Source organism: Danio rerio, chromosome 9 (genome assembly GCF_049306965.1).
Source record: "Danio rerio strain Tuebingen ecotype United States chromosome 9, GRCz12tu, whole genome shotgun sequence".
NCBI classification, from domain to species: Eukaryota; Metazoa; Chordata; class Actinopteri; order Cypriniformes; family Danionidae; genus Danio; species Danio rerio.
The window spans coordinates 42,435,167-42,461,003 of record NC_133184.1 but is presented as its reverse complement, the minus strand read 5'-3'; the positions used below and the strand labels follow the sequence as shown (position 1 = coordinate 42,461,003).

The following is a 25,837-nucleotide window of genomic DNA, read 5'->3' as shown; positions in this document are numbered from 1 at the left end:
GAGATGTTACAATATTTTATAATATTTAAAAAATTGAACTCCTTTTTAATGTATTAGTATGTATCACAAGTCATTTTAATATAAATGAAAAACTGTTGTAGTTTATTAACCATTTGAATCATTTAGATTTTCATATTTTAAAAATTTACATATAGTTTTAGTTTTTTTTTGCGCTTTGTCTCTTTTGTATGAAAAAAAGTCTAGGCTTTTTCATTCAGTAGACAAAAGCTTTGGGTAAATATGATTTTTCTTCTCTGGCATTATTTTAATGGCTGGTTTTCCATCACATGAGAAATGCCATAATTAAAAAAAAATCTCTAAAGGTATAGTTCACCCAAAGCTAATTTCACAAATTGTTTATCATTTACTCACCATTCACATGTCACAAATCTGTTTGAGATTTTTTCTTCTGTTGAACAAAACGTCATTTTAAAAAATGCTGGAAACCTCTAAACACTGACTTTAGTATTTAGGAAATAACCCTAGTATTTGTTTTCTCTTCTGTGGAACTCAGTGGTTACAGCTTTCTAACATAAAAAAAGAAACTCATAAAGGTATGAGTAGAGTTTTAATTTTAACCTCATCGCTTCCGGTGAACTGTCTTCCATTATAAAATTGCCACGTTTAAGTTCGGATTTCTTAAAAAATCAGTGATCTTCACTGCTTGATAGATATACGATATAAAGTGGGTCTCAGACCGGTCAAGAAGCACTGCATTAAATTACATTTTCTCCCACTATAACTGTCAAAATATTAAAGTTTATTTTACTTTGGTATTTTCAAGGGAGTTTCTGCGCTCGCCTGCTGATCCTGACGGCACTAGCATATACACGGTCTTTCATCTCTTTTCACGTTTGAACAACTAAATGAATGCTTAAGTCTATTTAACTGAATGTATTTAATGACATTACAACATCGATGAGGTAGAGGGAACCTTATGAAATTGAAAATAGTTACATTAAGCTTTCACGGAAGTTCATCATTGGCTGAAAAACACTATAGCTGTGCTTATACCCCATTGAGGGAGAGTAAAATGTGCGTGATTATTATTATTATTATTATATTTTTTTTTTGGTTTTGGACTGAACAAGGGTTACTGTGAATAATGAAAACACATTTACCGAATAAACTCTGATGTAGCTAATATTACAACCATGTGACTTCATTATGCTTGCGCTGTTTAATGTTGGTTGCTAGGTTACCAATTCTACAGTCAGCAACTCAAAAAAAACGTTTTTTCTTCTTCTTTACAAACTTTTTTGTCGCTTCACTTTAGTATGGAAATCCAGGTAATGACAACAAAACAAAACTTCTCTAGGGCCCCAAAAACCTCTCAGGCCACAGAGGGTTAACCTAACAAATCCACTGCAAAAACTCAAACTAATAAATGATACAGCTGTGTTCAGATGCACTCACAAAGATGTTGTGTTTTCTCTCAGGTGTTCCTGCAGTTGACTCGAGATGACCTCGAGCCCAAAGAAAGTGAAACCTGGTCTGTATCAGAGTCGGTTATAGAGAATGACATGTTCGCCTCAAGAGACAGTCTTTCTGAAGACTGCAACAGCATGTACCTTGGAGAGAAAGCCAGTAAGTGGTGTTTTAGGCCTATTAGTCTCTTTCAGCAATATTAGTCCCATGACCTGTACTTTCCCAATTACCTCCTGGGAAAACTGTGAACTGTGGGAGAAATCTTATTAGCTATAAATCTCTCCTCTCTCTCTTTCTCTCTTTCTATCTTTCTCTCTCTCTCTCTCTCTCTCTCTCTCTCTCTATCTATCTATCTATCTATCTATCTATCTATCTATCTATCTGTTTGTTTGTCTGTCTGTCTGTCTGCCTGCCTGTCTGTCTGTCTGTGTCTGTCTACCTGTCCGTCCGTCCGTCCATCCGTCTATCTATCTATCTATCTATCTATCTATCTATCTATCTATCTATCTATCTATCTATCTATCTATCTATCTATCTATCTATCTATCTATCTATCTATCTATCTATCTATCTATCTATCTATCTATCTATCTATCTATCTATTTGACGTCCGTCCGTCTGTCTGTCCGTCTGTCTGTCTGTCTGTCTGTCTGTCTGTCTGTCTGTCTGTCTGTCTATCTATCTATATATCTATCTATCTATCCGTCTGTCTGTCTCTCTGTCTGTTTGTCTGTCCATGCATCAAACCATCCATCCATCCATCCATCCATCCATCAACATTCAGTTTGTGATGAGGATGAGGTTGTTTCTTCATGCTGAATACATTTGAGGACTGAAATTAAAAGAATCTGCTTTATTTTAGAGGTTTAGTGAAGGTGCGTCATTTTTTACCTGTAAAAATGTATGTATAGCATAGAATAGAATGTATATAGTATAATATAGAATGATTATAGAATTCAAGCACAACAGGAGGGTTAAATATTATTAAAATGTTTTAGAATTTTGATATGATTTTGTCATTTCTCACAATTCTTGTTTAAAATAATTGTCCCTCTCTTCTTCTCTCTTCTAGGCCTCACAGGGAACTCGACGGTGCGTGGATTTGCTTTGGGTGTTCAGCGTGTGATAGCCATGTTGCTGAAGCGCGTGCATCACTCTAGGAGGGACTGGAAGGGGCTTTTCTCTCAGGTGCTGTTGCCTGTACTCTTTGTAATTGCTGCCATGGGCTTGGGCTCCATCAAGAGTGATCTTCAGCATTTTCCTGAGATTGTGCTCTCTCCTGCGCTCTACCACGTTGATGAACAGTACGCCTTCTTCAGGTCAGACTTGCTTTACTTACCTGTGATTCAGAAATAGCTTTGATTTTTTTGTATTAAACATGGGTACTGCTGAGCTATGGGTTATTGTACTTGTTTTAGATTCTAGTAATCTGTTCACTTGCATTCTTGCATATTCAGAGCGCCTTTCGATGTTTTGTCGAATGCTTGTATTTCATTATATTCTCTGGGAATCAAACCTATGACCTTGGTGTTGCTAGTTGAATTGTAAGTTGTTTGAGCTGCAGGAATGTAATGCTAATCTGATCATAGATAAAGTTGATACTGATAATAATGCATAATGAGAATGCTGTTTGTACTGGGTAATAAAGAAAGGGAAAACAATAAAAAAATATAAATAAGAAAAATGCACAAAGCATGCATTTTACACATAACAGTTTAAAAAAATCTGCCTTTTTTCTCATTGTTTTTTTTTTACACAAATGCAATAGTTATATTCAATGATAATAAAAAAACTGTAGTTTTTTTCATCTAACATACTGTATACACTACTGGTCAAAAATTTGGGGTCAGTTTTTATTATTCATGTTTTTTAAAGAAAATTATTCTGTTAATCAATTTTATTAAATGTAAAATGTTAATGTTAAATTGTAAAATAATTTTAAAAAATTTAATTAACTGCTTTCTTATTGTTATTATTACTCTAGTCATTATTGCTTTTATTACTATTATCAATAATAATAATAATGATTATAATAATAATAATAATAATAAGAAGAAGAAGAAGAAGAAGAAGAAGAAGAAGAAGAAGAAGAAGAAGCATTAATATTAAAATGATTTCTGAAAGATCATGTGACTCTGAAGACTGGAGTAATGTAAAATCACTTTAAGGCAAGTCATTTCATTCTGTCTGAATGGGGAAACATTAAATACTTTAAAACTGTTTGCCAAGTTTATGATTACATTACATATTTGGAACCACTAATATACTATGTCTTGATGGCGAATCTCCTCTTTGTTTGCAAGTTCGTGGGTGTTTGAGTAGTTGCTGTAATGTGTTGTGCGTTTGACAGGGCGGACTGTACCTTGAGTTCATTTTATTAAGATTACAAAACCAAAAAACTTTTTTTTAAGAGCACTTGGTTCAATTAAAAGTACAGATTTTAAGCTTCATGTGGATTAATTTCTTATGTCTGTGAAGCAAGTATTTGCTGAGATTCTGGTGCATTTGTTGACCAAACACACACACAGACACACAGACACACACACACACACACACACACACACACACACACACACACACACACACAAACACACACACACACACAAACAAAAAACTGTCGTAAAAGCACACGTCTTGTCTGAGCCTCTATTTGGAAAATCGTCAGTCTATAGCAATCGCTGATTGGCTCCTGTACTAGTAGGCGGGGCTTTATTCGTCATATTGACCATCACACTTTTTCCCATTTAAAACTATACGAGTGACACATCTTGAACTTTCTATAGTCTTTGAGTAATGAAGCTGAAAATACATCATTAAAATCACTGGAATAAATTATTATACTAAATTATAAACTACTTTTGAACAGTTATTTTATAGTGGAATAGCATTTCACAATTTTACAATTTGTACTGTATTTTTGATGAAATAAATGCAGCCTTGCTGAGCAGGAGAAGCTTATTTTAAAACATTTAACAATCCTACTGACCCCAAACCTTTGACCGGTAGTGTGTATAGTGGACAAAACTAGTCAGAAATATTATTGCAATCCATCTGAATGAATGTACAGCTGTGTATTGTCTAGTCTGTTATTATTGTGTAGTGTATTATTTACTTATATTTGAACAATAATATATATTTTATCTTGAGTTATCTTTTAAACCCTCATATTAGTCTATTTTCCTTTTTGTGTATGTCTTTATTATAATTCTAGTTGTGTATTTTTCGTTTATTTCTTTTCTGTATGTATATATGCATTATATAATCACTTTAAGATCTCATGCATTGTTTAAGCAGTCTGCAATGCTTTGGCAATACTTGACAAGTATTTATTTACTGAATGCCTCACCAAAACCAACTGAATTGGCAGTAAATGCAGTGTTTCTATTGTTTGTTATTTTTCACTCATCTTCAAAATAAAATAAATAATATATATGTAATATTTCTGTCCACAGCAATCAAAATCCCAACACCAGCCGTCTTGTCGACACCATGATGTCCTATCCAGGCATAGACCACGTGTGCATGACAGACCCCACAGATCCGTGAGTAATCATCCACATGTCTTAGTGTGCAGTTCAGCACTCTGAGCTCAGTAATCAGACCGCAGGCCTCTATAAGCCACCAGTGATTACATATCACAGCATCAGCTCACCTGGCCACTGCAAATGGCTTTCATTTCCAGCCGCCTATGATTTCAGCTCCTCTGATCTTTGCAGGTCTGCTTCTAAACTCTGGTCAGCATCTCTTTAGCCGAGCGCTGAAACTCTCTCTGCTCGTAAAAAAGTGGGTCTTCTTCTGTTTCTGGTCAATTTCATCGCACTAATGTGCCATTTTTAGTTTCCTATCACTGTTTTTTATCACGCTGTTTTCCCATCTCTGCTCATCTTAGTCTTCCTCTGCGCGAAACTCACTCACAAACACATTCCTGTTTTTTTTTTTTCTTCTGTGTTTTTCCATTTCTCTCGTTCACCCACACATCTGAAAGCGCTGGCTTTTGTAATTCCTCTGTAAGAGCTTATAATAATGCTTCTGTATAGGGGCGTAGATCTCACATAAAAGCTCTCTTTTTATTTTTTTTTTAACTGAGATTCACCAAGGAATCATTTGCATTTCCTTTTTGTGTGATCGATTTTCTCACTGACATCTATAAAATAATCATCACGCTGCTTGAAGTGTTTCATGCATGTCGAATATTGTGTGCTCCTTCTTTTTTACTGTGAAAAAAAGCAGCTTTTTTTCCCCTCCACAGTGTTTGTAAAGGAAGACCTTCGACAGGAAGTCAGACGTGGGTCTCCGGAGGCAACAGCTCTGCTACATTTACCACCTGCAAGTGTAGCAACCAAGTGCAGGTGGGTCAAACAGAGCATAACCGTCATAACGCAAACAACATTATCACATATCCTCAACGATGTGGATCTCCGGCAATTTAAATATTGATAAAGATCATTAGTGTTCTGCTAGCGTGAAGGGGATTGTTGATCGCTGCGGGGTTGCACGCCCTTCAGCATTGATTTGAGAACGCCTTTTACATTTAATTCCTGACTGTGAATCGAGGCGGAAAAGAGAATCAATGCTGAATCAAAAGAGAGATTGGAAGTTTATCTATCTATCTATCTATCTATCTATCTATCTATCTATCTATCTATCTATCTATCTATCTATCTATCTATCTATCTGTCTGTCTGTCTGTCTGTCTGTCTGTCTGTCTGTCTGTCTGTCTGTCTGTCTGTCTGTCTGTCTGTCTGTCTGTCTGTCTGTCTGTCTGTCTGTCTGTCTGTCTGTCTGTCTGTCTGTCCATCTATTTATTTATTTATTTATTTATTTATCTATCCATCCATCCATCCATCCTTTTATCCATCCTTCCATCCATCCATCCACCCTATTATGTGTAAGGGAATAAGCACTGTAGACAAAATTAACAATTGAATAATGTAACTGATGTTTTGCCACCAAAATTTGCGCAATTTTCTGCCTGTGTGCTATTTTTAATTTTGTTTCAGTTAATTTAGCAAATTGTTCTTCGGCTAAATTACACATCAACACGCAGGATTGTTTTTTGTTGCTTTACTATTGCAGTATTGATACCTCATGTTTGAAATGGCATCTAAAAACCTTATGTTTTATATATAGTGTATTTTTTATTAGCTTTTATTTTATGTGATTTTATGTGAAAATCTTAATCCAAATTGTAACAGTTTTTTTTTTTTTTGGAGAAGAAAACAAACAGCAACACAAAAAAAAAACAGTTTGATGGACATTTTGTGGTTATATATGGCAAATAACTTTGGTTGCTGACTGGTTTTAGTTTTTCTCCTCACGGATATTCAAGTTAACTTTAAGAGATTAAACGTAATTTAGGGAAATATGTCAACTGAGAAAAACAATTACATATTAGGGAGTAAATAGGTGTAATTAGTCAAGTTAATGGTGTAATAAATCATGTTTTGCCACCAAAATTGTGTTGGTTAATGCAATTTTCTGCTATTCCTCTGCAATTTCAGTTCAGCTTTTTTAACCGACAAAGGCTCACAGCCGAAACCTTTGTTTTTTTTTCCTCCTGTGATTCATTTAATAAATTATTGAGTGTGGGCCTTTTTTGCTTCTTGTTCAACTTCTTTTACAATTTGTTAAAGATGCAGAATGTAACCATTGTTTACATAATTATTATTATTATTTTAAAAAAATTAACACAAGGTTAATGAATAAACTGCATGCTTCCTGTGGAAGAGTGTTGTAGCCGAAGCTACATCTCACCTGTTTATGGATAACACAAGTTGTGCAGATAAACTAAAATAGGTCAAATATAAACATTTTACAGGCTCACCATAGTCATACAAGATTAGACAAAAACACAGGCAGATGGATTCATGACGGTGCACTCAAAAATACTAACACTCTCCTCTAGCTGCTCTTTTAACTGTTCAAATAACTCCGCTAAAAACGACTGCTTTCAAATGATTAACTGCGATTAATCCCATCCAAAATAAATGTTGTATATGTAATATATATATATATATATAAAGTATATATATATATAAATAAAGTTTAATAAATGCATTTAGTTTGTTTTTATTCTTGAACATTCTCCTTACTATTTTTTAAAGAGAATAAACAGTACAAAGACCTGACTTTGTTTGCACTTTATTTTGATGGTCGGTTTGTTGATTTGTAAGTTACATTGCTTCTATATTCCAACTAATTTTTAAATTCGATTATAAGTAGACTGTTAGGTTGAGCTTAAACTTAGGGTTGGGGTAAGGGTTTAGTGTAAGTTGACATATACTTGCAAAGTTTCTTATAGAAAGTTAAACGTCTGTTGAAGGAGCAGTATCAACAGAAACGAAGCAGACAGTCTGCTAATACTCAAGTGGACCATCAAAATAAAGTTTTACCCTGACTTCAAATTATGTGTATATACAATATCACTAAATCGTAATGTTTCATCTAGTTAATTTTTGCTAAATGCAGCTTTTAATTCAGAATTTGACTGAATTCTTTATAATGGTGTTTCTGGAGAATATCACTCACTTTTCTTTCTCTTCAAGTCATGTCCGGCACAGGGTTACGATCCACCTCGCAAAAGATGTCCATCATCCCAGATCGTCTATAACCTTACGGGCGTCAACATTGAAAACTACCTGCTGGCTACTGCCAATAACTTCATCAGAGACAGGTGACTGCTCAATCTGACTGCACAAATCATTCCACAGCATTAATCTAATCCCACAAGGTAATTTCTTCATGTCACAAAGTTCAAAATATGGCGAGGTGGAATATTAAGGAATTTATGAACCGCTGGTAGGCTGATTAATAATTAAAGAGGAAGCACTTCAGTTTATCCTGTCTTTACCATGGCATTTCCGACCAGCTGACATTTTCCATCCTAGTCAAATAGCACACAGCACTGGGGGGTGCTGCTGGCATGAAAGTGCTTTATTACACCTAAAATAGTAAGTCTAGCATTCATTATTCATACATTGCTCTTCCAAAAAAAGGAATAAAATACAAAGCAGACCCTGCTCTATGTGGTGGTGAAAATAAGTAATAAAAAAGGCAAATCACAGCTTTAGCAGGACACTCAGAGAGAATTGAACAAATGTATAGAATGGTTCAAATGAAGTCTTTAGTATCAAAACACTACATTTATTGCATAAAGTATGTGAGAAATAACATAAATTCACATTTAAGTTACTAAAAAGTGATTTAAACAACTTTTTAACCTTAGAATTAGATCACACTATTCACGCCAGATAAATAACTACATAGATTACAGTAACATTCACATGTTAACATTGGTTCATTTGTAAGTCATGTAACACTGGTTGATTCATTCAATATTGCTTGTGCACCAAATTAAAAGTGTGACTAAATAAAAGGAAAGGTTCTCCATGCAATGAGAGCACAAGTGATCACAAAACTGCATGTTAACCTCTGATGAAATTGGTAACCTGCCTGGGATGGCAAGTTTATTTATAAAGCACATTTCATACACAAGGGTAATTCAAAGTGTGTTACATAAACAGGAATAAAAGAGACAAGTATAAGAAAATAAAAACAAAGAATAACAGTGATTCAAAACAGATAAAATGTATTAAAACGGGTTTTAAAAGAATGAAAAAGAAAAGAAAGACATAATAGTGTGATTTGTTGGAAGTAGCACAGTGCTCATTCAGTAAAGGCACAGCTAAACAGATGTGTTTTCAGTCTTGATTTGAATGTGCCTAATGTTGAAGCACATCTGACCATTTCTGAAAGCTGATTCCAGCAGCAGGGGGTGCAGTAGCTGAAGGCAGATTCACCCTGCTTTAACAGAACTCTTGGAGTTTCCAATTTACTTGATCCTAAAGATCTGAGTGATCTGTTAGGTTTGTATTCAATGAGCATATCTGTACTGCATTGAGGTCCTTGGCCTTTTAGTGATTTATAGACAAGTAATAATACTTTAAAATCTATTCTGAATGTAACTAGGAGCCAGTGTAAAGACCTGAGGACAGGTGTGATGTGCTCTGATTTTCTGCTTCTGGTCAGAATCCTGGCAGCAGCGTTCTGGATGAGCTACAACTGTTTGACTGTCTTTTTGGATAGGCCAGTGATGAGTCTATTACAGTAATCCACCCTGCTGGTGATAAAAGCATGAACAAGTTTCTCACTGGAAACAAAGCATCCAATTCTTGCAATTATTTCGAGATGGTAGTATGCTGATTTAGCTACTGCTTTGTCATGACTATTGAAACTCATATCTGACTCTAGAATAACACCAAGATTCTTGACCTTATTGTTTGTTGTTTGACCCCTAGAGTCAAGGAACACATTCAACTCAATTCAATTCAATTCAATTCAATTCAATTCAATTCAATTCAATTCAATTCAATTCAATTCAATTCAGTTCAGTTCAGTTCAGTTCAGTTCAATTCAATTCAATTCAATTCAGTTCAATTTCGCCTTTATTTGTATAGCACTTACAATGTAGATTGTGTCAAAGCAGCTTCACATAAAAGATCATAGTAAATTGAAAAACTGTAGTTTAGTATTTAGTGTTTAAGATTAGTTTATCTCATTTCAGTGTGGTTTAATATTCACTACTGAGAGTCCAAACACTGAAGAGCAAATCCATCAATCCCAAACCATACAATCTAGTGGCGACAGCGGCAAGGGAAAAAAAACTTCACCAATTGGCGAGAGTGAAGAAAAAAAACCTTGAGAGAAATCAGACTCAGTTGGGCACTACCATTTATATTTCTCCGCTGGCCAAACGTCTTGTGCAGAGCTGAAGTCTCAGCGGTGGAGGCCGCTCGTCTGTCCCTGGGGCGTAACAGGAATCAGTCTCATGCTCTCCACTCCTCCATGACCACCACAGCAACTGCTCAGGATACGGCCTGGTCCAGGATATGGACACCATGGGATCATCTTGCAATGAGAACATTCACCTTGAGAACCTAGGCATGGGATGATAAACACTTTCAAGGTTTAATGCGGTTTGGAAAATTTTGAAAAGGTTTTAAGTTTGATCAAGTATTCTGTGGTATATGTAATTTTTTTACATGTTTGATTGCAGTTTTATTTAGTTTTTTTTACAGCAACAGTATCTCCAGCAGAAAAAGACCCTCCACATTATAAGCTACCGATCAGCCCTAAGATTCAGTAAACATTTAAAAACAAATCACTTATGCACCAACTTTCAAGCATGCAATAGACCTAACAGTCCAGTAACTTGCTTTATATCCAAAGAAAATAAATATGCCTCTTCAAGTTGTAAAGAAATCTGTGTTTTTGAAACTAATGAAGACAGCAGAAGTCAAAGATCACAGTTTCTTAAAACATAATATATTGTGTTCAATAGGGAAAAGAGTTGTTGATTTTACCCAGACATTTAAAAAGAATATATTTTAGAGCAGTATACCTATTTTTATCCAAGGTTATCATATGGTCAAAGTCTCATACCGGCACTTGACTGAGCTGTTATTATTGGATCACTGAAAATGCACAGTGGAATTTTCATAAATGTATACAACATGTAAACAGAGTGTTATACCAGCCAGGATTAATTTATGCTTTTTTGTGCTTTGTTTCAGATATGGAGGCTGGGAGTTTGGAAAGCCTCTTCCCATTGATCTTAAGATGGACATGTTAGATGTGCCAGCAAACAGAACCCTTAGTAAGGTAATTTGGATGAGTGATATAACATTGCCCCAATGGCAAAGTGGCTCATTGTCCCAGCATAGCAGTTTATGTAGACACTAACAGGCTCGGCTCCAAAATCAAGTAAGCTGCCACGTAGGCAGTATTTTAATGCATCATAATCACCCTCCTGATGCGAAAACCGTTTCAAAAGGTAGGCTGCGGAATTACATTGCTTTCGAAAACTAAAACTGTTGAAGCAGTATTGCATGAGTGCTTTAAACATTGCGTTCTTTATGGTGAAAAAAAGAAATTTTTCAAGAGAACAAATGAAACTAAATATCATTCAGTAACAAAAGTTGATTCCAAGCATGCATTTATTATTTTACACAATAGTTATATGTATATTTACACAGTTTAGAATAACAAATTGTTAACTCCTTGATAAATCAGTGTAGCTCAGGAACAGAGCCTTAGACTGACTTTTTTATTACCATTGTGATGGATTGTATTAATATTTGTGTTCACACAGGTTTGGTATAATTCAGAAGGTCACCACTCTATGCCAGCCTACCTCAACAGCCTTAACAACTTTTTCCTGAGATCCAGTTTGCCACCTGAGAAACGATATCAATACGGTTAGTTCAATCTCTCATTAGTACTTTAAAAGTCCAGTGAAATGCTTTGAAATATGCATTTTTATTCAATGTTTGACATAATCTCAACCGAGACAGGAAGAAAGGGTGGGAAAATGTAGCTCCTCCCCTTTTTCAAAATAGCCAATAGCGTTTTGTTTTATCACTGCCAATGAGAGTTGTTGAGCTCAAGCGCATCAGATAAAATGCGTCTTGAAGGGGGCGGGGCATGTCCGTTACTAGAGAGCATTTGATTGGTTGTGATTTGATGAGAAACTGTAGTATGAAGTGAGGTGAATAAAACCATTGATCCATTTAGGCGGAAGTGACAAACTTCAAGCTTGACATTTTTAAATCAGTTTTATCTTAAAAACTAACAATACTGATACTAACATTTAAAAAACCTTATTTTAATTTCATGGGACCTTTTATGGAATGAGGAAACATGTGTGGAGCACATTCATGTATCATACCAAGTGATGCAGTGAGTGTATGCTTTTTTAAACAGATAGGTCTTTAATCTAGTTTTGAACTGCGAGAGTGTGTCTGAACCTCGGACATTATCAGGAAGACTATTCCAGAGTTTAGTAGCCATAAATGAGAAGGCTCGACCTCCTTTACTCGACTTTGCTATTCTAGGTACTACCAGAAGCCCTGAGTTTTAAGATCTTAAAGAGTGTGTTGGATTGTAGCGAAACAGAAGGTTGGTTTTAAAGAAGCAATATTTTAAATTCAATACGAAACTTACCAGGCAGCCGGAGTAAGGATGATCAATTTGGGGTGATATGATCATATTTTCTAGAGCTGGTAAAAACTCTGGCAGCTGCATTTTGTGCTAGATGAAGTTTATTAATAGAGGATGCTAGGCAGCCAGCAACAAGAGCATTACAGTAATCCAGCCTAGAAGTCATAAAAGCATGGACTAGCTTTTCTGCATCTGAGATGAATAGCATACTTCATAACTTAGCGATATTTCTCAGATGAAAGAAAGTGAAAAAAGTTTTTGTGACATTTATGATGTAAGGGATTTATGATTTTCAAAAGTTACATTGCTGTCTAATGTGACACCCAGATTTTTTATAGTAGAGCTAACGCTAACTTTGTATCCCTCTAATTGTAGATTAAGTTGCGAGATCTTCTCTGTACAGTATTTAGGCCCAATAAGTAATAATTCTTTCGTCTGAGTTTAAGAGAAGAAAATTGTTGGTCATCCAGTCTTTAACATCTTTAAAACACTCAGTTAGCTTAGATTGTTCAGACATCTCATCAGGTTCATCACATCTCATCAACAATCTGAAATATTTTCCACCCTTAATCTTTGAGACTGTACTAATATAATGGCACCACCCTCAGACAGGGGGCAGTGTGTCTGTACTTTCTCTCGCCATGAAGCAGAGTGGTCTGAATGCTAATTAGAGGTGCTGAGAACTGAAATGAAGGGATAGAGCTGGTTTTATTTCAACACTGCCAGACTGGCCCAGTGGCTGAGATTCACTGTCCGCCTCCAGGCAAGATTAATGCAATCCCAGCAGTCAATAATGGAAAAGGGGGAATGCATTCATTCAAATGTAGCCGGTGAACTCAAAACAGAGCATAAATTCAGCAAAGGTTCATGGGAGGAGTAGATTGCTGGTCACGTGTTTGCCGGGCATATATAGTCATTCTCATGTGCTAAAATCTCTCTCACTTTATTTTTTTTACAGCTATTTCCATATCCAGCCATCCTTACCCTGGCCAAGTGCAAGACGAGGATCTCATGTAAGAGAACACACACACAGACACACGCATATGCAAGCATGCACGTCCTTCTGTCTGGCAGCTAAAGCTGATAAAGTACTCTGTGGGACCAAATACAGACTGAACGTATTAGTTGGGCCGGTACCAAATCACAGACCCAGTGGTGGGGAAAAGAAAGCAATCAACCAAATGATGGGCTTTAGATAAGATATGCAAACATTGCTCTGACATTTTCATTCTAGTGGAGCACTTGAACTAATGTAATTTGACTCCTGTATTTACTCCTCTTTGATTTTTTTTCCCTGAGCTTGGCTTATTGATTACTAACCCAATATAATGTGTGTTTACTCTGAAGGTGGTTCGGAGGTTAATTGATTCAATGTTGCCACCCAAACATGCTTGTGTTTCGCACACTGTCGGCAACCATGCCTAAATTTGAAAGACACGCTCTGTAAAATGAGCTCAATTGTTTCGGTCTCACAGCTGGGATAAGGCTGGCTTGATGCCTGTGCTGCTTAGGCCTGAGAAAGAGATTTCTTGAGAATGGAGAAGACATGCAGAGAAGGCAAGAAAATGAAGAAGAATAGCTCGGCTACTTCTTCAAGTAGTAGGAACAGAACCTAAAAGTAATGCATTCATTTACCAGGCACTTATATCAAAAGCAAAGTGCCTTTAAGGCAAGTCAAAGCACTTGGCGGCCATGTTGGTAACAGCCTCAGGCTGCTGTTTCAAGTACAAATAGAGTGCTGCAGGAATGAGTCCTGCAGCTCAGATACAAGTTAGCATTTCTGAACTTTTAGTTTCATCGTCATGAGATTTTTTAAAATGGGTTTTTGAAAATAAAGTCTTTGTTTAACACAAGATCAGGGCATTCTCATAAATATAATTTAAAGGGGTTGTCCACAGTGTCCCTGCTGAAAAATCCAGCTTAAACCAGCCTAGGCTTGTTGACTGGTTTTAGCTGGTTGACCAGGCTGGTTTTAGAGGGGTTTTGGCCATTCCCAGGCTGGTTTCCAGCCATTTCCAGCCTGGTCTTAGCTGTTCAGGGTGGAAAATGACCAGCCGAATACAGCTAAAACCAGCTTGACCAGCCTGGTTTAAGCTGGATATAGCTGGTTTTGGCTGGACTCCCAACTTGGCTAGGCTAGTCAAGCTGGTTTTAGCTGGTCATCTCCCAACCTGACCAGCTAAAACCAGGCTGGAAATGGCTAGAAACCAGCCTGGAAGTGGCCAAAACCCCTCTAAAACCAGCCTGGTCGACCAGCTAAAACCAGCCAACCAGCCTAGGCTGGTTTAAGCTGGATTTTTCAGCAGGGGTATTTTTAAGGTTTGGTTGTGTTTATAAGATGCAAAGCAATGTGTGTTAACGCTAACTCTAAAAGCTAACTTTATAAAAGCCAATGCCACCCTTTGCATTAAACTTTGAGCGTATTACATTCAGAGATGTTGTTTATGTTTACACATCAACTAAAGTTCAAAAAATGGACCACACCTTTAACAGTAGGCAATAAATATTACATTTCTTGACCAATTTTTAAGGGGACACAAATAATAAAGTGAAATTGTACTTATAAAGTTATCTTCCCACCGTGAAATCTTTGCTTTACTCATGATTATTGTTTAGGGAAGGGTGTGGGTGGGTCAGTTGGTCAGTCAGAGACAGCTAAGGAGAGCTGGTGAGAAATGGATCTTTTTTTTCACTCATTGACATTTCTGTTGGTTTGACATGCTTCTCATATACAATTAAAACAAGGAAATAAAAAGGTTTAAAATTGTATTTAAAATTAGTTAAGACTAAAAAGAACAAAAATTGATTACACAAAAATACTGTGGGGCATTTCTGACATAGCTCAGTGCTTATTTAGCAAATGCACAGCTAAACAATATGCTAATTGTGGCCGTTAATGTTAAGTTAACATTATGACAAGTTGACACTAATGAAACAATGCATGGAAAACAGCTTTGGCTTGTTAGTTGGAGTGCACTATGCAATAAGCAATTGTAAACAAGCTAACTAGATAAGTAATATTTTTGTAGCAGACGCATGGAAAATTACACTGTAATCATCATTTTTGCCACAACTTATTTATGAATGAGTCTGCATCAACTACATTAAAGAGAATCAGTTTATTTACTGTGAATAAAATACCCTACTTACTGGAGTATAACATTAGCTGAGTCACAGCCACACACCTGACTCCTGTGTGTGTGTAGAGCAGGTGAGATGAACTGAGAAAGCAGGCAGTGGGCCAAACCACTGTGACGAAGAGGAGGGGGAACTCAACTGTTTCTAAATGCATTTGTTGCATTTCTCCCCCAAAATTTAGTTTATGTTTACATGTATTTTTCACAATAGAGAGTGCGATTAAAACAAAAATTGGAGGTTTGGGAGTTAGGGGGTTAACTCTCCAAAGCTAGACTTTTATTCACTGCCATTGATTTTTAGCCATAAAACATGTTCTATATTCAAACTGATGTTGCAAACTATATATATATATACATATATACTTTGACCATTTACTGCCCCTCATTATTCCTAGTCGATCCCCCATAAGCAAATGAATCAGAAATCCAAAAGCATTCCTAGAAAAGAACTTACTTCCAGGGCCATTTTAATAAATAAAAACTAAGACTAAAACTGTTGGTCAAAAAACATTTTAGTTACTTGAAATAAAATGTTAAAAATTATAATAAATGAAAAACGAAAACTAAATGAAATAAACTGAAAAACTAACTGAAATAATAAATAAAGAAAGAAAGAAATAAAGAGATAGTTAAATCAATCAATAAATAACTAAATAGATATATAAATAAAAAATAAATAAATAGATAGGTAAATAAATAAATAAATAGTTAAATAAATGGATAAATAAATAAATAAATAAATAGTTAAATAAATAGATAAATAAATAAATAGATAAATTAATAGATAAATAAAAAATAAATAAATAAAGAGATAGTTAAATAAATCAATAAATAAATTGATAAATAGATAAAAAAATAAATAAATAAATAAATAGATAAAAAAAGAAAAAAATAAATGAACTGACAAATAAACAAACAAACAAATAGTTAAATAAATGATAAATAGATTTTCATAGCCAACCACTTCAGTCAAGTGCATAATTTTATATATAATACATTTCTATACAACCCTAATGATATGTGATTGGCTAATGGCAGACATATTTTTACAATTACAGTTTTAATTATCACCTAATTCATTAAAACTGTCTTTAATGAGGGCAATATGGCACAATGAAAATATACCTTTACTTTGTTTCATCTGTAAAATATTTTCAGCTTCAGCCGTGACCCTTGGTAATTCATAAAATTCAAGTTGATAGCTACTGACACTTTCATGGTCAAAACCAAAATACACACACATGCAAAACAAAATGAATAGCTGTGGCTCCTAATGATACATTAAGGTCTTATAAAGATAAATGATTGATCTGTGCAAAAATCATTATTAAAAACATACAGTAATTGCCTTTAAACGTTATCTCTGAGGTCTCGTCTAACAGCCTTAATTGACAAGTAAGGCTTCGATACAAAGTTTCACAGTTTTCCAGAAAAGTTTGGAGCTGTAGAGTACAAGTATGATCTAGGTAGTTTATCCCTTGACTTCAGTGGTCAGCCAACCGAGCCCTGAATGTAAAGTGATCCTGGCTTCTGACTCTCTGTGGTATGATGCTTCTGCCCTTCCATGAGCTCGCTTCGTTCTTATTTGTCCTCTATTCTTGATTTCTTTTTTGGAGGCATAGTACTAGATGGGGCGCGTAGGGACAGCATTAAAGGCAGAAGCTCAGCTGGTGTCTACTAGAAGAAGAAATGTCCTGCTGAGACTGAACTCTTGATCGTCTCTGACTCTGTCTTACACAATTCTCGCAGATAGAGAGATCTTAATTCTCATGGCTTTCATCTTTCCTCCTCACTGTGTCTGGTGCTGCTGTAAATGCATCAGGCTTGACTGAAGAACAGCGTTAAGCTCTTGTGAGACACTTGGAAGTGCAGTTTGTATTGTAAGGGTATAACAGCAGGGCATGTGCTCCAAATCTCTCAATGCACTTGATCGCTGCTGTAGAATAACTGCTGACTTCAAATGTATTGATATTCAATACCATTTTTTTATATGCCGTGGGGAAATATTCCCGCAACATCCAGAGCATAAAATTTGAACCCCCCCCAAAAAAATTTTTTTTGTACAATTTGAAATTCAATGCAAGCAGTGTTGGGGAAGTTACTTTAAAACAGAAATCAATTATTGATAGCTAATTAAATCAAACACAATGTACAGTTTTTAAATGACTTTTCAATTGCTTGACTAGAAAAAAATACAAAAAATACACTCAAAAAATGTGCGTCACAGTGGCGTTGTAGTTAGCAGTTTGTAGTTAGTCACCTCACAGCAAGAAGGTTGCTGGTTCGAGTCTCGAGTGGGCCAGTCAGCATTTCTGTGTTCTCCCTGTGGTCATGTAGGTTTCCTCTGGGTGCTCTGGTTTCCCCCACAGTCCAAACACAAGCGCTATAGGTGAATTGGATAAACTAAATTGGCTGTATAGTGTATGAGTGTGTGTGTGAATGTGAGAGTGTATGGGTGTTTCCCAGTAGTGGGTTGTGGTTGGAAGGGCATGCGCTGCATAAAACATATGCCATTGACACTCAAAAAAATGAGATTTGCTGTTTGTTCAAACTACGCATTTAAAATGAGCTGAAACAAGATTCTTGATTTTTTAAGGGACAACGTTATTGTTTTATGTTTAATCCACTTAAATTTATAAAAATGAATAAGCTAATTACATTTTTTATGTATTTATTATTTTTTTATTATTATTACAATAAAAAATAAAATAAATTAAAAGCTAAAGTAGCAGTGTGCCGATTTTCTTTTAACCATACATACATCTCAACACACGTACAATAGAACTTAATCTCTTTATAATTGTTTTAATATGAGTCAAGCGGCTTTTAGCTTTGTTAATCTCTTAGCCAGAAGTTAAAAAAACGTAATTCTTTAGAAAAGTGAAACATCATATTTATCAAAACATGAAACATTTCAAAGTTATGACACCATGCTTCATACATACTATATACAGTGCTCAAAATAATTGAGTATACCCCATTTGAAAATGAATGTTTTATCCATTTCTCAGTGAAAATGGGTATATATATATATATATATATATATATATATATATATATATATATATATATATATATATATATATATATATTGGTGCATTTAAACAAAACAGATTTGTTAATTATATATTTATAAAATAATATATTAGTAACAAAACATCTTTAGAAATGGAAAGATAATATATGCAAATACATGCAAAATATTGCAAAAACAAAAAAGACAAACTACAAATTTCAACAAAATTGTATAATTTTTTTCATTTTTACTATTTCATATTTTTCTTAACATAAATTTGGGCTAATTTTTGAACCATTATCGTAAATTATTTTGTTAGATTAGCTCTGGATTTGGTATTAGTGCTGACAAATCTAATGTATATTGACAAATATCATATAGTAAAAAATCCTATTATAAAAATATGAATTTTAATGAGAGATTTGTAACCTTCTTATATTATATAAAAATATATTTGTATGACAAAAAATACAATTACTCTGCTCCTCTGAACTGCTCTATCCTGAACTTTAGAACTTATATACAGTGTTTGAGGCAATTACATTTTAAGTAACTGTAATTAAATTTGCTAAAAATAAAAAGTAATACCTCCCTTTATTAGTGTAAAAGTAATTTAATTACAGTAATGATTTAGTTTGTAACCCGTTACACCCAACACTGAATGCAAGTGCCCTTTCTGTAGTTCAAGTATCTCAGTTTACATCACATTGTCATTTTAGTTTAGAGTTTTAAACAGTCGTTGTTGTTCTTTTTTCCCTAACTTGTGTTCAATAAAATAAGCATAGAAAAACCAATTAAATTTTACAATTCCTAATTACAGTTCAGATAGTTCTTCTTAGCAGTTCTTCTTGTACTGTAGGTCTAACGCTTATTTGTCTTTTGTTGTTTAACATTAACATTTTGTTGTTTGACAGATATGCATAAGGCTGCTGTCACTTTAAAACTAATACACATACCAATACAGTGATAAAACCAACGCAATCTCACGCCAATTCGTAACTTTTTGATTTAGTGCCTAATTCGTATGAATTCGAATGATCTAATTTGTACAATTTAGTATGATTTGCTCATCACCCAATGATGGTTGGGGTTAGGGGTGGGGTTGGGTGACACGCCTACTTTTTAAAACCGTACATATTCGTAAGACTGAACTCATGCAAATTTGTTTGAATTAGCCACTAAACAGACAAAACGTAAAATATTTAAGTTTCCTTGTGAGATCAGGCTGGATAAAACACATGCATTTTCTTTCTCAACTGATTATGTTCGCTTTAGACATAACTGCCTGTTTTATGAGTGTAATCGCCAATTATTTTGAGTGTTTTGATGAGTGTCACTGATTGAGTGGTAGGAGATGCTGACATATAAGATCTCAATGTACTTATCCATTCAGCATGAAAGCAATATAGTATAATTTCAAAGATGTAAGCATAGATACTGTATGTAGTGAAATATCCATCTCTTTGCTGGTCTTCAAATCCATGAGCTCAATTATTAATTCTCTGTCCTGTTGTTTCTCAAGGGTGGGCGGTCTGGTCAGCATCCTGGTTGCGCTCTGTGTCCTCACTGGCTACTCCATCATGACTGCTAGCTTTGTCATCTATGAGGTTCAGGAACATCACACAGGCTCCAAGAGACTACAGCAAATCTCTGGCATCAGCGAACCTTTTTACTGGATCATCAACTTCTTCTATGATATGGTACTTCAGTATTAATAGATTGTATCCTTTTATATCTGATAAGTGATCTAAAATAAACAAGAAGAAACTGTTCAAATAACAATCCAAACTACATGAAATACTGTTGTAACAACAAAACCATTCGGGTTTCACTTTATTTTGTTGATCTTCTTTAAACATTAGCTATCTCTAGAGTTAAGCTAAGCTCATATAAACTTGAGTTGAAAAAAATTCAAACTGATGAAATCTGGTTGCATCAGGCACTTAAGGACAATCTTCACAGATTTCTTCCTCAAATCTCAGATATTCACACACCACAACATTTGACAATCATGGCACATCACATAACACAGGATCATCAAGCCAGAGGTTCCTCACGTGATCTCACCCAAATAATATTTACAATTGTTGGCTAGTGTTTTGCAGCTAGTACCCAAAAGGTATTGGTACAGTAGGCATGTAGTTACAAAGTTACTTATAGTCGACAAAATAAAGGGGACCATAAATAAAAAATAATAATAATAAAAAAAAAAAAAATATATATATATATATATATATATATATATATATATATATATATATATATATATATATATATATATATATATATATATATATATATATATATATATATATATATATATATATATATATATATATATATATATATATACACAGTCAGAATTATTAGCCCCCCTGTTTATTTTTCCCCAATTAATGTTTAACGGAGAGCAGATTTTTTTCAACACATTTCTAAACATAATAGTTTTAATAACTCATTTCTAATAACTGAATTATATTATCTTTGCCATGATGACAGTAAATAATATTTGACTAGATGTTTTTAAGACACTTCTATACAACTTAAAGTGATATTTTAAGACTTAACTAGGTTAATTAGGTTAACTAGGTGGGTTAGGGAAATTCTAATAATTCATACTTTAACTTTATACATGGCTCAGATTATTATAATTCAAATTATAATTAATTAAATAGGGAAGTCACTATAAAACAGTCATTATAAATGACTGAAATGTGAATTCATATGCCTTCATAAACTTTAATACAAATAACTTCTATTCCCTTATGTTCATGTACTTTCCAATGTGAGGGTTGGACACCCTGTCAAAATTGCTGTTCCATCCACCTATTTTATTTATTTTTTATTTTGGAGTATTGCATAAACATTGTAAATGGAAGATGGACATAAATTTTGAAAATGTACATGAAAACCACTGAGTAGGATAAATCCACTAAGAAATAATATGCATAAATTATGATTGAAACACGTAGTTTAAACACTGAACAAATTCCAGCATGCGCATCTAAAAAAGTCATGATTTTGCTTGAACAGATCATGTGACAACCAAAATTAGGCCAATTGGAGGATGGACAAACCAGTGAACCAACTACATTGTACAACATCTGATATGTTGATTTGGTCAATCTGTTATCAAAATGGGTCATTATTATTACTTCCTGAGTTCCTCAAAGAGCGTCTCGCGCCTTCAAAAGTCATTGCGCGTTCATTGCATTTCGTCTTCGTCTTCTGAAGCACAACTAACTTATTATTTAAGATAAAACGTCCAAATTGGCATTTCTTACCACAGCAAATTTAATTATTCTTTTTGATGTTTCCGGCAGTTTATCAGCAAGTGAAAATATAGTTTTATTTAATTTATTGGATGGAAACTGTGCTCAATTTGCAAATGTTATATGCAGTATTCCAGTTTTGCTCATAAGTTTAATTCACAACTAATCACATGAGATACACAAATAATTAACGGGCAAAAATAAGACTTTTTTTTTAACATATTTTCTTGTTTGAGAAGTCATTTCACATCACAATGGAGAAGAAAAAACGTGTTCGCAACTTTTATTTAGTGTCAACTTTAATGATAAAACATATTCCATGCAAGACTGTTTATATTTACAATGTGTGCTTTTCTGCATTGCAGGCTCTATACATGATTCCAGTGGTGCTGTCGGTGGTGATGGTCGCAGCATTTCAGCTCCCAGCCTTCACAGAGAGACAGAACCTTGCCGCGGTCACACTCCTACTGGTGCTATTTGGGTCAGCATGCATTAAAGTCCCTCTATCACCAGAGATTTTCCTGTCACAAGACAGACGTTTCATTAGAACATCTCCGTGCTGACAGCTCCTCAAGGCATTAGGGCTTCATGAATGTATTATTCAGCAAACGCTACACGTTGGCAAAGAGGACATTTTAGTTAATGCGCCACCTTTCAGGTAAACACAGGCTCTTTGCTAGGAAGAGGAGAGCCCCTTGAAGCTTTCCTGCAAGGCCTGAGCTCTGAAGAAGCGATTTCACACACTCCGTCACCCAGTTAATTGCATTGTGGAGAGCAGTGAGGCCACTCACAGTCAGACTTTAGGCTTCAGAGCTCCAGGCTGCTTGGGAGGCCCTTCATTGTGTGAAGTCAGCAGTCTGGCCTGCATTCATCCTGCCTGTGAGCTCACCGGCTCTCTTCCCATAAATAACCACACATCACAGCCATCCGACCACTTTCCCTTCAACCTGCTTAATTGCTTTTGTTTAGCTGAGCGATGTGGACTTTCCACCACTAACAATAGGCGCACACAGGCCGGCAAATGGGTACATGCACACACACACACACATAGTACACCCTGAGTTTAAACACATCCTCTTCCTTGACCCCGCCACCCCAATCACCAAGAGTAATGAATAAAAAAGCAGATCATTCTGTAAAGCTGAAGAGGCGAGAGAATGCTTCACCAAGAGGAAATAGATGAACTCATTTATCTTCTGGCCTCTTAGCTCAACTGTGGAATATATTCTCTCTCTCTCGCTCTCGCTTTGCTAAACTCAGAGCGGAAGTCTTACTATAGTTCTTTTGTCTTTTTGATGCATGCAACCTAAAATTGACTGATTTTATAGGTTTTTTTATGTCTCTTTTTTTAGATTTTCCACCTTCCCTTGGATGTACCTTCTATCCGCGATGTTCAAAGATACAGAGATGGCTTTCATTGGTTATGTTTGCATCAATCTCTTCATCAGTGTCAACACCATCATTTCCACATCCATCATATACTTCCTCGGTCAGCTCAACCAGAATGACCAGGTGAGCAATGAGTCAGAGAGACGATCATGTACAGTATATAGGCACCTGGCTGAGTGCCTCAGTGTCCCACTAGTGATGGTATACAGCCACATCGCACTGCTACGAGTGTGATATTGCATTTATACAACAGAATGAGGGCATAATCCTGTATATAAACAAAGATCAAACACGAGAGAGTCTCAGAATTCTTTTGTATGAGGAACTACTTTCTTCCGCCGTTCATTCACATCTGCAGCTGACGTCAGAACAGCAGAAGCCATTACTAATTCAACAACATCACTTTAGAGCTACTATTTAAATGATTCTCTAGCATAATATCTACAGTGATGACAAAAAAGGTGATTTTACACACACATTTTAATATTTTAAGGCTGAACGGCATGAAATGTCATCAGTCTACAGAGATTTCTCAGGATTTGTCTGTTGCTGTTATTGTGATCGGGATATCACAATAATTAACCCTGAAAAAGACAGAGCAAAGCAAACACTACCAGTTTCTTTGGTATAATACATCAATGCAAAATACTGAAGAGGGAGATCAGCTTAGAATGTCACTTACCTGATTTATACAAATTTGCTCTGCTGTAGTTTGAAGTTTATGGTGAGAAAATGCTGTTTCTCTCCCCTAAGGACTTTTTATGCGGCCTCTGTCGCCATCTTGTGGCGAAACATCAACCATTACTTTCTTTGGTCTGCTCAGACAGGCTAATGTGGCCGATGCATTCAATCTGATGCCCTGGAAATTATAAATATTTTTAAAAATCCTTATAAATAAACTGCATTGTTGCAATCTAAACAACTGCATTTTCAGCTAAAAAAGCCTTAAAAGTACATTATGTTTTTTTTGTTGTTATGTTTTATGTTGTCCAACAGCAGCAATTTTTATCAAACTGTAGAGTGTCCTCTGCTTGTTGCTGTATGTTGGTGGAGTAATACACAAGAGTGAATGGTGTAGCACTTTATATTTACTACACACTATGAATTATCTATTAAGCATTAGCAAACAGTGAATTTATTATTTGTTAAGCATTAACTCTACATTAATAAACATTACTAAGGAGTTTATTTAATTTAAAATATGCTTAATAATTATTCTTTCATACTTTGTTACTGATAAATTCTTCATGACTAAATTAAGTATGGCATTATTTAAAAATAATTTATATTTAAGAGTGGTTGGGGTATTTAAGTTCATTCAGAATGAGTTAGTAAATGATTAATACATATTAAAATCAACATTTATATATTATTATTCAGGCATATACTAATAGTTGAGCCTTTAATTGTTATTTTTGATGAATTTATAAAGCATACATTCTCCTCGCTTTAGATTAGGTCACAAAACTGCATGACGTTAAATTAATAAAGCATTTATTAACATATTACTATTAGTATATGCTTGAATAATAAGAAATGCATATGTTAATTTGAATAGTTTATTAATCATTTCCTAACGCATTTTGATTAATCTTTAAAAAACAGCAACGTCTCTCAAATAACTGGTTTGTAAATGATGCAATACTTAATTTAGTAATGAAAAAATAATAAATAACAAAATATAAAAATAAAATCACATTATATATGTGCTTATAAGTAAAGAGTAGAGCACTTGTATCTGCAGTTATAAACTGCTTACCAACATGTAAACAGAGAGTTAATGCTTATATCTTCTTGCTTTTTTGGGGAATTAAATATTTTAATAGTTTTTTTTTTCTTGATGTTTCTTATGATCGCCAAGGTTTGATAAAAATATATTATTACAGTTTTAAAATATATTGTTCATTTTTATGTTTTAGAAACAATTGTATCCTTATAATGACAAAGCTTTAATTTGCAGCATCCTTAGTCCGTTGTTAAATCAGGGACTGAGCTAAAGGAAAATGAATCAATAATCAATTTTTCTGCATCACATTATTCCAAGATCATTGGAATATGCTGATTTTGGTGCTTAAAAAGTTTGTTATTCATTAATGGTTACCATAAATCTATACATTTCATATAATTATCATCAGTTTTATGCACTATTGCTAAAAAGTACTCACCACAATCTTTTAATCTCTAGTTCAACATGTGACTATAATATAAAATAAGAATATAATATAAGTTTTCACCAAACAAATAACCCTATCAAAATAGAATAGCTTTGCAGATTGTCCTTTCTTCTCTAACCTGGATCTCACTCTTCATTTCAGAGCATCCAGAATATCTACCAAACCATGAGCAACATATTTCTAGTCTTCCCTCAGTTCAGCTTTGGCAATGGGTTGATGGAGCTGGCACGGGTTGACATGCAGGTGCAGATCTTGAGCGGTTTTGGAGTGGATGCCTACAAGAACCCCTTCAGCATGGATGTTCTGGGCTGGATGTTCATTTCCATGTTCCTGCAGGGCTTCATCTGCTTCACGCTCCGCCTGCTGCTTAACAAGACACTCCTTCGCAAAGTCAGGTATACCTGAGGCTCTGACACTATGAGC

At 34.8% G+C, this 25,837-nt stretch overlaps 1 protein-coding gene across 2 annotated transcripts in view; it reads left to right on the top strand.

Annotated features, from left to right (window-relative positions):
- abca12 (ATP-binding cassette, sub-family A (ABC1), member 12) overlaps positions 1–25,837 on the top strand; it is a 161,177-nt gene that overhangs the window by 114,230 nt on the left and 21,110 nt on the right. For both annotated transcript variants that reach the window (XM_073913004.1, XM_681540.10), the window contains 12 exons: positions 1,440–1,587; positions 2,501–2,747; positions 4,881–4,970; positions 5,678–5,777; positions 7,974–8,101; positions 11,001–11,088; positions 11,579–11,684; positions 13,385–13,439; positions 20,102–20,279; positions 22,217–22,332; positions 23,204–23,363; positions 25,556–25,809. In XM_073913004.1, the coding sequence (XP_073769105.1) occupies positions 1,440–1,587; positions 2,501–2,747; positions 4,881–4,970; positions 5,678–5,777; positions 7,974–8,101; positions 11,001–11,088; positions 11,579–11,684; positions 13,385–13,439; positions 20,102–20,279; positions 22,217–22,332; positions 23,204–23,363; positions 25,556–25,809 (1,670 nt within the window). The remainder of the gene's footprint in view (positions 1–1,439; positions 1,588–2,500; positions 2,748–4,880; positions 4,971–5,677; positions 5,778–7,973; positions 8,102–11,000; positions 11,089–11,578; positions 11,685–13,384; positions 13,440–20,101; positions 20,280–22,216; positions 22,333–23,203; positions 23,364–25,555; positions 25,810–25,837) is intronic.